This window comes from Pteropus vampyrus, unplaced genomic scaffold (assembly GCF_000151845.1).
Source record: "Pteropus vampyrus isolate Shadow unplaced genomic scaffold, Pvam_2.0 Scaffold288, whole genome shotgun sequence".
NCBI classification, from domain to species: domain Eukaryota; kingdom Metazoa; phylum Chordata; class Mammalia; order Chiroptera; family Pteropodidae; genus Pteropus; species Pteropus vampyrus.
The window spans coordinates 114,296-128,850 of NW_011889069.1; the positions used below are offsets into that span (position 1 = coordinate 114,296).

The 14,555-nt window shown below is 37.5% G+C and overlaps 1 protein-coding gene across 4 annotated transcripts in view; it reads right to left on the bottom strand.

Annotated features, from left to right (window-relative positions):
* Positions 1-14,555, bottom strand: part of PRDM10 (PR/SET domain 10) — an 83,137-nt gene that overhangs the window by 30,243 nt on the left and 38,339 nt on the right. For 3 of the 4 annotated variants that reach the window (XM_023521041.1, XM_011376206.2, XM_011376204.2), the window contains 4 exons: positions 6,761-6,986; positions 4,894-5,135; positions 3,231-3,434; positions 752-827 (listed from right to left, as the gene is read on the bottom strand). In XM_023521041.1, coding sequence (XP_023376809.1) covers positions 752-827; positions 3,231-3,434; positions 4,894-5,135; positions 6,761-6,986 — 748 coding nt within the window. The remainder of the gene's footprint in view (positions 1-751; positions 828-3,230; positions 3,435-4,893; positions 5,136-6,760; positions 6,987-14,555) is intronic. The other variant, XM_011376205.2, reaches the window with a different exon arrangement.

A 14,555-nucleotide genomic window follows, 5' to 3' on the forward strand; every position in this document is an offset into this window, starting at 1 on the left:
CCAGATAGTTAGTGTCAGAATTACATTGTACAGCCCAAACTTCCATCTATAATAAAACAGATAAATGAATTGTGGTACATTCATACAACAGAATACCAAATGGCAATGAGAATGAACAAATTATAAAAATACTCAACAATATGGATGAATCTCACAAACATAATGTTGAGCAAAAGGTTCCCACACACCAGTGTACATATTCTATTTATATAAAGTTCAGTCACAAGCATATTGTATCTGTAGTATGGAAGTCAAGAGAGTCATTACACTTGGGAGTGAGGAGAAATTGGAAGAAAGGACAAGAGGACTTCTGGAGTTCCGGTCATGTTCCATTTCTTGACCTGGGTACAGGTTACGCAGGTTATGTTCACTTTGTGAAAATTCATCAAGCTGTATACTTATTATGATTTGTGCACTTTTCTGTATGGAGATTATGCTTCGGTAACATTGACATTAAAAACAAAGTCAACATCTGTCTCGTTATGTTCTCAGAGATGATTAAGTCTAGGTCATCCTCTGATCTAGGTTCTAATTTAGTATTTGGAGGTTTTCATTATGTTAAATACTATTTTCCAGCACCCATGAAAGAAATGTAAATATGTCATTAGATCTTAGAATTAAACAAGGATGTGTAACTCTAAAAAACCTACTGAAATATCTTCTTAAATATATCAAGGTAGAAAAATTAGATTGCATAAAGATGTAATATATACAACTTAGAAATCATATATAAAATATAAAAAAGTACAACCACCTTTCCTTTCTTCCTCAGAAATGTCATGAATTTTCTGATTCACAAACTCAGCATAGGATGCAGCATACCACACCTGCAAGAATCAAGTACATCATCAAGAACTAAAGGACATCAGCAGGTGTTCTTTGTATGCTTAAATTTTTACATCTTTCTTCTGCTTACATAAAACATTTCAGGCTTTTCCACAGCCCATGAAAAACAAACCAACAACAACAAAAATCACACTGTAAGCCTTTAACACCAGTCTGCAGATCATCAGTCAAGAAGTTCATTTGCCAAGACACACTGCGTATTTTTTCTTTTTAAAAATTTGTTTTGTTATTAGAACAACTTCACAGGAGATAATATTAATAATCTCTTCATCTAAATAAAACATAGTCTCTCCTGATTTTTTTATCTGTATTTAAACACAGGTTTTTACACAGCTGTAATCATAATGGCTTCCGTCCCTACTAGTCACCAAAGGGCTCTTACTAGGATCACCGGTGACTGTTTCAAATGCTACCACACCCTCCTCAGTCTCTTCCTCCCTCCTACCCCACTGGCTACTTCTGCTCAGTCTCCCTGTCTGGCTCTTCTTCTTCTCCCTAACTTCAAAATATTGATGCTCCTCAAAGCTTAGTCCAAGTCCAGGGCCTCCTTATTTTTCCCTAAAGTGATTACATCTGTTTCCACCCAACTCTGTGCTAATGATTCCCAAATCAGTATCTCCAACCCAGACCCTCCCTCTCTGTTCCTTCCACATACATTCTATTGCCTACCTGATATCATGGATGTTTCACAAACAGCCTGAACTTAACATGTCCAGAACTGAATTCTAGATGCTTCTGTACTCACACACACATCCCACCCTTGCCTATCTTCGCCATCTCAGTAAGTACTCTACCTTTCACCCAATTGCTCAGACCTGAAACCTAAACGATATCTTGGGTTTCTCAGTTTTTTTCTGTAATCCTTTAACGAAAGCTGTTGATTGCTCAGGTGTCCTCCATCTCTGTTTCTGCCACATAAACACATGCAAGGTGAGCTCTTGCTTGGTCTTCTAATGAGCCTCCTCTTTTCTACTCTTGCTCCCTCCAATCCATTCTCCACACAGGAGCCAGAGTGGTCTTCTTAAAACACCATCAGATTCCACCATTCTCATGCGTAAAAGCCAGCAACAGCTTCTCGTTTCATAATAAACCTGAAATGCTTAGTGATAAACTCCTAAGGGGTTCATGATCTGCTCTATCTTGCTAAGCAATCTCGGCTCTCATCACTCTTCCTTCTCTATCATTCAACGAAGAGGGCCTGCTGTCAGTTCTTCAAACATACCAACTTCTTTTCCACCTCGACCTTTGCCCTTGCTGTTTCACCACCAAGAATGTTGGGTTCTTCCTCTTCACCTCTCCCCTAACCCTTCTACTCTGCTGACCCCTTCTCATTCCAGTCCTCAGCCTAGTTGTCAACTCTTCAGCAAGGCCTTCCCTAACCTGTTTATTTGTTGTTTTGGTCATTTATTATACTGAACTATTGTATTCTTATTTCATTGTTTCTGTCTTTACCTCTATAGTTCTACTACTTTAAAAGAGAAAATAATCTCCCCTCCACAGTTAAGAAGTATTCACTTCAGTGTTACCTTGTTAAGAACTTATTGGGATTAATGGTGGGAGACATAAATCTCCTTTTACATATTACCTTTGGGGGTTATGGATTACCTAGTTGATGATTTCAAAGACACGGGTTTTGTAAAGCTTTTGAAGTCTCGATTCTCCACCTAGAAAGGTATCTATTCTCACTGTGACCACAGTGAGGCGCTGTGCAACTCAGTGTTCCTGGACTGATAAAATCATTTCTCGCCGATTTTTCATTTATTTTGGGAAGCTATAGCATATGTTGCCCCCCTCTTTGGCATGTTCCTAACATAGGCTTCTTTAACAACAACAACAAAAAGGTATGTTCACTTGGAATCACTGCAGAATTTTCATTGTATCATCAAGGGTTAATATTTACACAAATTCCAACAGAGAGTTATTCCCTAAAAATACGTTTCTGAAATCAGAACTCTGTACATAGAATTCTTTGGGCAAAATAAATTATTTAGATAAAGAACAGAAATCTTGTCCATATATCTGAATTTCCTTTTATAAGAACTCCTGTTTCCCAATTATTTCTTTACTTTCAAGTGAATAAATCATGTTAAGTGACCCCCATCTTTAATCACTCCATCACAAATAACTGACTGCTCCCCAAAACAACTATTCATTACCCGTGGGCCTAATGTCTTCACATTGGCCTTTGATAGGCCCAAAAGTCACACGTTTTTCATTCTGTTTTACTTATGGATTATAATGAGTACATAGCAGGTATTCAATAAGTAAATAAATTACAAGGAAAGGATCATTTTTATAAGAATCCCACTTCAGGGGAAAAAAGGTAGGAAAGGCATTAAACAAGCACGATTCCTAGCAGAGGCCCCGCTGACCCAGCTCCATACCTTAAGTTCCTGCTTGGGCTCCACATTCTTTATTGTTGTGTAATACACATGGTGGCCATACTGGTAAGCCACCAGGTTCTGCTCCAGGTGGTTCTCGGCTGGACGTACAAACATCATCCAGTTACAAAGTGTCTCATCCGACAACTCAAACCATAGGTCTTCATGCAAATCTCTGTCTTTTCTGTCCCCTTTATCAAGCGAAACCTGAAACCAAGAGAGAATTAAAAGCCACACCAAAAAATTAAATAAATAAATAAAACCTTCAATATGATATGCAGTAATGTCATAATATACAAAATATTACTCTGTAAATTAACGATATATCCTGATTCTTCTCTTTGTATAGAACTGCAATTGCATCTTGCCAAATGTAAAAGAGAAAGGATACTTTCCAAAGACCCACCTATAGAAGAATTAACTGGCAAAACCTAAAAGTTAACAGTCTGATTGTATAGCTTCAGTTGATGTTTCATCATTACCTAACACATCAAAAAATATTACAAGCCAGAAAATGCAAGCAAAATACTCTCTAGTTCATTACAGCTTGCTTCCTTTTGAGATTCAATTGCATTTACTTGTAATGCAAAGCCTAGTGACAGGTATTTCTGTTTACAAAGTAATATTCCTTTTTTCTTTTTTTTTCAGTTACAGTTGACATTTAATATCTTATTAGTTTCGGGTACACAGCATAGTGGTTAGACATATATATAACTTACTACAAAGTAATATTCTTTCTTGGAGATCTTGAGGATTCACCAAAGAACACCTCCCCATGATAGCAGCTAATTTCTCAAAACACTCATCCCAAATATTCTCCCTTCCCACTGCCCTTTCTTGGTTCTCCAGAGTAGCTCTCCAAGAGGCAGACAGCAAGGGGTTGAAGAGAAGCAAGAGCATCAAATGTGAAAAACAGAGATTAGTATAAATATACTTTAATTTACAGTGAACTATTCTTTAACAAAAGATTCAACAGGACAGACCTGTTTCAAAAATTCAAAAATGTTTTTCATGAAAACATTATTGGCACTTAGATTACATGAGTCTACGTAATTCTCTGTATTCCAGTCAGTTTGGCGGGGGGGGGGGGGGGCAGGGGGGACTGTTAAAACCCCTGTTATGGGCTGAATTGTGCCCCCTCCCAAAAAATTCACATGTTGAAACCTTAACCCCTCAATAGCTCAGAATGTGACTGTATATGAAGACAGGACTTTCAAAGAGGTGACTAAGTTTAAATGAAGTCATTAAAGTGGCTCCTAATCTAATCTGACTGGTGTCCTTTTAGGAAGAGGAGATTAGGACACACAGAGACATAGGGGCACGCTTGCAGAGGGACGACTATGTTGTGCAGGGGCAGCAAGATGGCAGCCATCTACAAGCCAAGCAGAGGGGCCTCAGAGGAAACAACCCTGCCAAAACCTTGATCTTGGCCGTCTAACTTCTAGAACTGAGAGAAAATAAATTTCTGTCATTTAAGCCACACATCTGTGGTATTTTGCTATGGCAGCTCTAGCATACTAAAACAGCTCCTAGGAACACACCTTTCAGAGTTATAATTCCTTAGCAAACAACTGCTATGAAATTGAATTAGGAGACTAAATGAGAAAATGTGTGCCTTTTTAAAAATAATAAGAACAAGAGCGAACTACGATAAAGCATAAATTACCTTTAGATGAATATAACAGTCTTTCAGCTCGGACTCCCTGACGAGGGGTCCCTCCACGGGGCCAAACTGAGTGCGCTTGGGAATGCGCCTTTTGGAGAACACACCTCCAAGGAACCGGTCGATGTAGAGGACCAGAGGGAGGCTGGCTCTTGCTCTGGTGAGCACGGGCCTGTTGGGGATGGGGTGCAAGGGGCCATGCTTTGGGCACACTGAAGAGTGTGCATTGTTACACTCCTCACACCCTGCAAAAAAAAGAAAATCTGGAAGTGGAATCCTTCAACATGACTCTATCTCAAGTAAAAAGAGCTAACCCGAAAATTCCCCCAATCTGTTTTCAGGCCAAAATTCAATTGACTCCTGCAATTATAGTACCCATTCAATTGTAATATATTAGTTTTCATAGACCAATAAAATCCTCTACTTTTCCTCTAAAATCAAGCAGAAATTACCTTATGCCTGCCAAAAAATAATATGCAGGCTGTGACTTATTTCTCTACTGGATAATTTAATAGCAGCCACTAAATTTATAAATCAGTTATAACATGTCTGAAAAAAGAAGAGCTTATTAGGCTAAATGTTATAAAATCTGATGAGATAAAAGAGGTGAAGTTTATAGTATGCAAATTATATCTTTAAAAAGCTGTTAAAAAACCCTGACAACACTGTTTAATCATTTTTTTTTTTCCAAAGGAAATTATAGAAGCCTCATTGTCTGGGCATGTTTGAGAGTTCAATGCATATTGTGTGACGATGATACTAAAATGAATGGATTTAACATCTCAGCCCTCATGCACTGGGATGACACAATTAGCCCAGCCCTGATGGGACATGTAGTTTCAGCTCATTCTCCAAGTGATCAGTTTGCACTAAGTATGCACACTCATTCCGTCTTTCCCCATAGCACCCATCTGTTAGCTAACTGCCAGAATTAGATGTGGACCACTAAAGATCATACTCAGGACCCTTAGGAAATTTAATTAACCAATCATATTTTACCCAACTACGGCAGTGTGATTAGGAAATGATTATTTTCAATTTCTACAATTCTCCAATAGTGGAGAACTACTTTGTATTAATGTTTCTAAGAGAAAGTGACTTTATGTGTATTTGAATAGGAAGCGACCTTAAAATGTGTGAATTCAAGGAAAAACAAAAGGAGGAAGTTTTCTAGTGGATATGGAAATGAGCTCTGGCTCCATGCAAATGGAAGATCCTGGGAGAAATATGGTGTACCGCAATGCTCTCAATAGCTTGGCTCACTCAAATAAATGAGACAAGAACTTTGTCATAGAAGTATGAAAATCTATGGGAAGAAGCAATGATTTGGTAGGTAGAAGCAGGAGCACCTTCCCCCACTGGTAAGCAATACAGAGAGGCAGTAAGTGTGATGGTGAACCATGGGCACACTGGAGCTAGACCACTTGAGTTTGAATCCTGACCCTTGCAACAACTGAGCATGACCTTGGGAAAGCTACCTACCTCATAAGACTGTGGACAGCATGAAACAAATCAGAAAATGTAAAGCACTAGTGCCTGCAAGAGAGGCAAAAGCAGCAAAGCAAATGTATTAAAGCTGAAATGGCTGAATATTCCAGAACTGGACAAATTTATCATAGTGGTTTGGGAGCCCAAGCTCTGGTATCAGGAGGATGTAGGCTCTATGCCTGAGCCACTGCTCACCCCTACATCGCACTGAGCTGCCTAGCGTCTTCTGAGCGTCATTTCATTCATCAGTAAAATCAGAAGTCTCGAGGCACTGCCTGCCTCCCTCACTCACTGCTGCGAGGTGGAGTGAGGTGAGGCCCACAGAGCAGGGAGCAGTGTCCACACACAGGAGCCCCCACTCACAGGAACCAGCGGTACTTACACAAGTCATGTGGGTCAAAGGGCCGAGGCGGATCTGGTCCCCAGTCATCCAGGTCTGTGTCTTCACCATCTTCCTCCTCATCTTCCTCCGTGTCCTCATCCTCATCCTCATCTTCTTCCTCTTTGGCCTCTAGTCTACCCATAGGGTTCTGAAGAGTGGCCAAAGGGTCTGAGCCATCCACACTCTCAATTGAAGGTAATACCTGATTATGCACCGGTAATGAGGCCTGGACAAAGTTGCACCATAAAGTTAGCATGCATTTGCTTTTAGCTAGCTAGTACACAGGCACACACATAAAATACAAAGTTGTGGTAGCAGATATTCTTCACACTAGTTCCCTTCAAGGCCCTAGAGAAATGATTTCCATCTATCAGCACTAACGAAGAATTTGCCTTCATTTTTGCTGTTTCTGCCCACATGTGAGCAGTCTGATGAGAAATCCTGGGTGCCTCCTCTTTTGGCACCAGCAGGAGATTCAAACCCCAAGAGCACCTGATTATTTGCTTAGGAATCCTCATGCTGACCTTACCCATTCACCTCAACAAAACAGTCTCCTTTCCTTGCTCATTCAATCCATTTCAAACATGCTTGAGAGCCTTGCCTTTTCTCTCTAGAGACTTCAAATATATAAGCAACAAACCTTTTCATCCCCTCTTGGTGCATGCATGGTATCATCGATCTCAATATCTGAACTCAATTTTAGGTGGGGGTCCCTCCTGCCTTTCCAGGGAGACCACGGCATAGTGTAGACAATGATTTGACCTATCTTCAACTACTCCACTTTAAAACTAAACACTAGTGCAACACATAATTGGTAAAGTTAAATGGCTAACAGCTCTCTTCTACAGAGAAGCTTAGGTGTTCAGGTAAGAATGAAAGAGATGCCCATTTGCTTCATTATGCTGAAGTGAGTCTTTTGCAAATAAACAAAGTTTTGGTCATGTATTGGGTTAATGCCACCTTACCAAATACTCTGGTAGAAAAGAAATGGTATCTTAAAAAGTTCTCTCATCTCCTAAATAAGCATATGGGTTATATACTACTCCAGATTCCTTTTATCCAAACTTATTTCTCCTGCCCAATTAGCATCATACTCAAGTCATGTCCCTTGCATTTTAAAATGCTTACTCTCTTTTTCATTATCTCTCCATATGTTGTTTTCCTCACCTAGAATGCTCTTCCTGCACCAATCTTCTAAACCTAATATCATGTTCCAGTCTCTTCATGAATCTCTGACTGCTCTAGCCCTCCCTGACTTTTCTCTGCCCTGATCTCCTGTGGCACTTGAAGTCATAGAATCCTGCTCTACAACATCATTCAGCCTCTGCTTCCACATTTTATCACCCCACAGGACAGCTGAAATCATTTCAGAATAGTTCAACGGTGCTTTCTGTGAAGTCAAGATCTCCTGGCATGCATCTTCCATGCATTGGCTGGGGCCTACGACTTGCCTCTCAAGCTAGATAGAATAAGTTTAACCCTTCTGCCACATGAAGACAGTTCTTCAAATATTTCAAGACCAAAACCCCTAATTCATTCAATCATTTCTCACACAGCCAAACTTCCAGATCCCTTGTCATCCTCTTGTCTTCATCTGCTCCTCAGTAGAGTCCATATCTTTATGAATACAGCATCGACTTGCATTATCACTCATGATGGCTACTGTTCTACTGCTGAGCCATTTTGAATTTGCAGATAACTAAAATCCCAGAGTGCTTTTTCCCCCTCTCATAGTATGCTATTAAACCATTTTTCTCCTCCTCAGAACTTAAATAGCTGATTTTTAATTAAATGGGGGAGGGGGGCGGCGTGGGGGGAGTTGCACTGATCTCCAGTAAATTTCATTTTATTACTTTTTCTGATCTTCCGGTCTGCCAAGATCTTTTAGAATCTTGATGCTGACATCTCACACATCAGCAATCCCTCATAGCTTTGTATCCATTGCCAAATACCATCTACTTTTCAGTTAGTATGCATTTTCATGTAAGTCCATCTTCCCTCTTCAACTGCACCTCGGAGGAGCACAGCATAGGCTTTGGAGTCAGACAGATTTGGATTAAAATCCTGGCCTCACCACTTAGCAAGTTAATAAATTTCTCTGAACCTCAGTTTCCTTATCTATAAAACAGACATAGTAACAAACCTATACCTCATATGCTGTTATGAAGACTAAATGAAACAATGAGTATATGAAGCCAGTAGTAGAGTACCTGGCATTTAGTAAGTGCTTAATATTAATAATAATAGGTTATTATTATCATAAGTTCTGTATGGATGGAGATGACATCATATATTTCTCTATACCTTAAAAGACTGCTGAGCATTAGATTAGGCATCCAATGAAGATTAGTTTATGAAAATATATTTGACCCTTTGGGAAATGACATAAATCCCTTTAGGCAGCTAAAGGAACTCTGCTGCTATTCATAGAAACATCTTTTTTCAGTTGGACATCTAAATCTGAGAACTTCTTAAAACTCTATAATGAAACAGTATTGTGTGTGTTTACAGAGCCTGATTGCTATGCCGGTTTAAGATCATTGCTCAACATTTGAAATACTCAGGCTTCAGAAAGCAGATAAAGTCAGTTACCTCAAATAGCACATGCATGTTTTAACATGCATTCATTTAAGCTGAGAGCCCAGACTTTTACATGACATTCCATATCTGTAGCTCAGGGCCTTTTAGAAGCTTGGGAGGACAAAGTTCTTGGAGCTGCGTCTGCTTCGGTTTCAATAAAAACAGAATAAAATGCCCACTGAGGTGAAGACTCAACAAGGAAAAGGGCAGGGGACTTCTGACAATAAAATTGCATTGCTACCTCCTTCTGTATCCTCTCCTGATCCTGCAATGAGGCTACGTTGTTCTCACTTGTTATCTCAGAGCACAGTTTCAGTATCGTCCTTTATTCAAAGCACTTAAATTTTATGCCAGTGTTAGTGATGAATGTTATCACACACTGAACAAACCAAAGCATATATCCACCTCTTCTCCTCATAAATTCTTTATCTCTTTGCAGAGCCAACCTCAAAGAATGAATTCAGCAATTCAGAGTTATTCCAGTGAAGCTGCGATGTATTTTTTTCCCAACAGATGCTGCTAGAAAGGCTGTGGTTAGGCAAGGTTACTGCTGGCTTCTCACCACTGCTGAGAAAGCTGACATTAAAATAGTACCAACAACCTTCTCCTCCCCCATGCTGGAACTCTCCTAAAAGACTGTGGCAAAGAAAAGGCTTGAACACTTTAGCGTTATCAGAAAAGACTGATTTAAAGCAGAGGTTGAACACATACCAGAATCATGCAAATGCTGTTGAAAAGGGATGAAAGGGGTTGATGACAATCATTTCTAGGTAAGAACTGTATATTTGTAGATAGCATAGACCTTAACATACAGCACGCATGAATACAAATTTGTTTAATAACTCAAATTCAACTTTCAAATTTACTGAGAGCTAAGCATATTTTTAAATTCCTTTGAGGCCAGGTAACATTACCGCACAGCTCCTAAGTGGCAGAGATAAAATCCAAGTTCTGACTCTGCCCTGCTTTTTCCACTACATCACAATGGCCTCTGTGGGAGTTAAGTCTATTCAAGGAGGGCAGCAGAGTAGGTAAACATTATACACACCTTGAATATCAGAGCCACAAGGTAACCACACCTGCTCCGGAGACAAGAGCCAGGCAATATGGTGGTGAGCAATGTGTGCCAATTATACTTAGAGGAAAAGAATATGAAACAAAAAATTTTAATCCTGTGCATTTTGTCATGCACAATAAAACACAGTAGGAGGAAAAAGAATTTGTTAAACTTATGATACACTTTCTCCTTCCCGCTTAATATCACTCTCTATAATTATTTCTGCAACTATATAATGCATTTCAGGATACAATTTATCTGGAGAAGTGAAATATGAAGCTATACTGGACAGCAGCAAACACAACAGAATGCTCTGGAGTCCTACTGAGACCAATTATCAGTGCAGCATATTTCCTTCTCAGTGTGTGGGAAGTCACACATGTTCATTTTCAGAAACAAAGAGAAGACTGTGTTTCTAGGTCTAGAGAGTACCAGTGCCTTTCTTAAGGATAAGGGAATGCATATATGAAAAAGGCTTCAAGTGAATTTTGCCGCCACTAAAAACAATTGAAAATAGAAACCTTTTTGCTAAGAGAGAGAGAAAATAAAGGCATTTATCATCTTTGTTAAACCCACACTCCAACTTTCTATCCAAAATTTATCCAGGTCACAGAATAAGCTGACTATAACTGAGGTGTTATAGCCAGAAATAAAAACCGTGCTGGTTGAAAGGAAATTGTAGTAAAGAAAGATGCTAAGCCAATAATTACACTGCCTTGTAATGTCAAAGTTCATAGAACTATCTGAGTACAACTTTCCTTTTATACAGAACATGAAACGAATATTGTTTCTGGAGATCGGAGAAAATGAAGGGCCCTTTGGGGTGTAAATGGCAACAAAACTTCTAATTAAAACTATGCCTTAATATTAAAACAACAGAATACCATTTTGCATATCAGACTGGCAAAGTTTTTAAAGAATGCAAATACCCAGTGTGGCAAGGGTGTGTGGAAATGGGCATTCTCATGTTGTTGGTGGAAATGTAAATTTTTTCAGCTTCTTAAAAGCAATTAAGAAGTTTTATTGAGATAACTTTCCCATTTATAATAACAAGCTTCAAACATATATCAAATAGAATAGTATAATAAACCTCATGGACCCATCACTCGGCTTTCATAATTACCAACTCATGGCCAACCTTATTTCAACTATTCATTCACCCACCCACTTTCCCCCCTCACTAGATTATTTTGAAACAAAACTCAGACGTCATTACAGATATCATCTGTAAATAGTTCAATAGATATCTCCTTTTTTAAAAAAAGACTTTTATATATTACATATCCCAAAATTAATCTTTCCTTAATATCATCAAGCGACCAGTTAGTGTGAGGATTTCCCCAGTCATCTCATAATTTTTTTAATAATTGGCTCGTTCAAATCAGGATCCAAACAAGGTCCCCATATGTCAATTGACTGATATGTTTCTGAAGTCTCTTGTAATCTGTAAATTCCCATTCCTATTCTTTTCCTTCGCAATTTACATGTGGAAGAAACTAGGCCATTTGTCCTACAGTTTTCCACAGTCTGGATTTTGCTGACTACATTCTTGTGTGTCTTTTAACTTGTTCCATTTTGTCTACCATGCTTCCTGTAAGCTCATAGTGGAATCCAGAGACTCGATGAGATTCAGGTTCATTCTTTTGGTAGGATTATTTCATATATGGTGAAATGCAATAGGAGGTACACACCACCACTAGGACTATAATTAATGGTTCTCTCTTTTTCATGATATTAACAATGTTCAGAGGGTAAATTGATCCATCCATTATAAGATGCCTCATCAGCTTTTTCTTGATGGATTCAAACTATTGTTGATGATTATTGCCTAGATCCACATTTCATTAGAAGATGAAAAGTGGTGATATTCTAAGCCAATCATCCCCTCTTTATTTATTAGTTGTAATGCTTCTATAAAGTAATTGTTTACCTAAGTACATTCAGGGATAAAGGCTGCATTCTTTCCCATCATTTACCAGTTTCCTGAATAGTGTGGTGGTCCCCTAGCATCTTCAAAAAGTGACTAACGAGTTCTTTCTTTTAATATCAATATGAGCTTGTGGATTTTAAATATATCTAATGTATTTCAATCTATTGTGATTATTTTCCTTTCTTTCCCGGTCAAATTGTCTCATTTTGGCCCCTTCAAGTTAGATCATCAGTTCTTTCCACAAGACCGCAGAACAAAAGTTTTTACTAGCTTCCTTACATTCTGATAAGATAAGATGTTTTAGGCACATCTTGTATATTTCCTGCCCAGAGTTGGAATCTGCCATTTCTCTACGTAGCCCTGATCCTTTTACTGGAAAAATGTATTTAGAGACCACATCAGCTCATTGCTGCTGGATGAATGACTGTATCTAAACCTTTCTAGTGGCCAAAACATGTTTTTTCAAGAGAAAACATATCATGAGTTCATACTGACATTCTAATTCAAATTTAGGATTCTGGGTTTTTATTAAAACTTGTTTGATTTTTATATTTGTATCTTTTCTCACTTTCACAAAAAAAAATCATGGTTCTTAAATAATTTTAAATGTTAATACCATTAGTTTCTATCATGTCTCTTTGAGGAATTTATTATAAGAAAATCATCTGATATGATATCTATGACAGTATTATTAGTAGTAGGAAAAATAGGAAATAACCTACATATAAAACAATAGAAAGAGAATATAGAAAACTGTACATCCCTATAATAGAATACTATATCGTCAATAAAAATGGTATTGTAGATTTTCAGGATGCTATTAAAACAAAAAAGAAAAATATCAAAATGAAAGCTTTCTCCTGTTCTTTTTGTTTCAATTGAGATAAAATTGACATAACATTATATTAGTTTCAGATATACAACATAATAATTTGATATTTGTAGAAAGCTACTTTAAAAGAAAAATAAATCAAATACTCTGGCTGAAAATACAAGGACTATTGAATAAATATGTAAAACCCCAAACAAAATATTAGCAAATCAAATCCAAATTCAGGTATACATGAAAAAGATCAATTAGAGTTTATTCTAGAATGCAAGTCTGGCTCGATTATTAAATATCAATTAATATAATTCACCAAATTAACAGAAAATAGGAGAAAAATCTCAACAGATTCAGAAAAAGCAGTAAATAAAAATCAATGTCCATGAATAATGATAAACATCAATTAATAATAAATGTACATTAAGAACTAAAAATAAAGATAATGTTCTTAATCTAATAAAGGGTATTCTTTTTGTAAAAATTCTGCACTAAACATTATCCTTAATAGTGAAAGTTTTTCCTCTGAGCAGGAAGGAAAAAAGAAAACCTACCAACACCACTTCTATTCAATAATTTATTAGAGATCCTAGCCAGCAGACAAAAAGAGAACAGGAAAAGAAAAAAAGAAATACAAAGATTCAAAAGGACTGGAAAGAAATAAATTGTCAATATTCACAGACAATATGACTATCAAAAAATCAAAAATATAAGTTAGAAAATGAAAAAGAAATTATACTATTTATAATACCATCAAAACACACCAAATATCCAGGAATAAATCTACTGAAAGATTTGTAAGACCTCTACCCAGAAGACAATTAACTTTTATTTTAAACTCAAGGATATTTCATGTTCACAGACTAGAAGACACAATATTATAAGGATATCAATTCTTCATACACTGATGCATAGCTATAATGAAATCCTAATGAAAATCCTGCAAGATTTTTATAGAAACATCCAGGTTGATTCTGAAATGTACATAGAATAGCAACGGGCTATCGGGCTATTCTCAAAGAAGTTCAAAGTGGAGGAAGGATCACAGTATTTCATAAAACTGAATACTATATAGCAATAAAAATAGAAGGGAAAAAACTCCACAGCTTCACCCAACAATACTAACTAATCTCCCAAACATAATAATAAACAAAAGAAGCCAGACAAAAAGGAAATAATATTAAGTATGCCATTTATTTAAGTTCAAAACCATGGGAAACTAATCTATGGTGTTAACAGGCAGGAGAGTACCTTTGAGGGGAAAGGAAGGAAAAGTGATCAGGAGGGAGCATGAGAATGGCTTTTAGGAGCTGGTAATGTCTATTGTTTAATCTGAGTTTTGGTTACCTATAACCAAATGTTCACTTCTTGATATATCATTGTACTATATGCTTACAAATTTTTT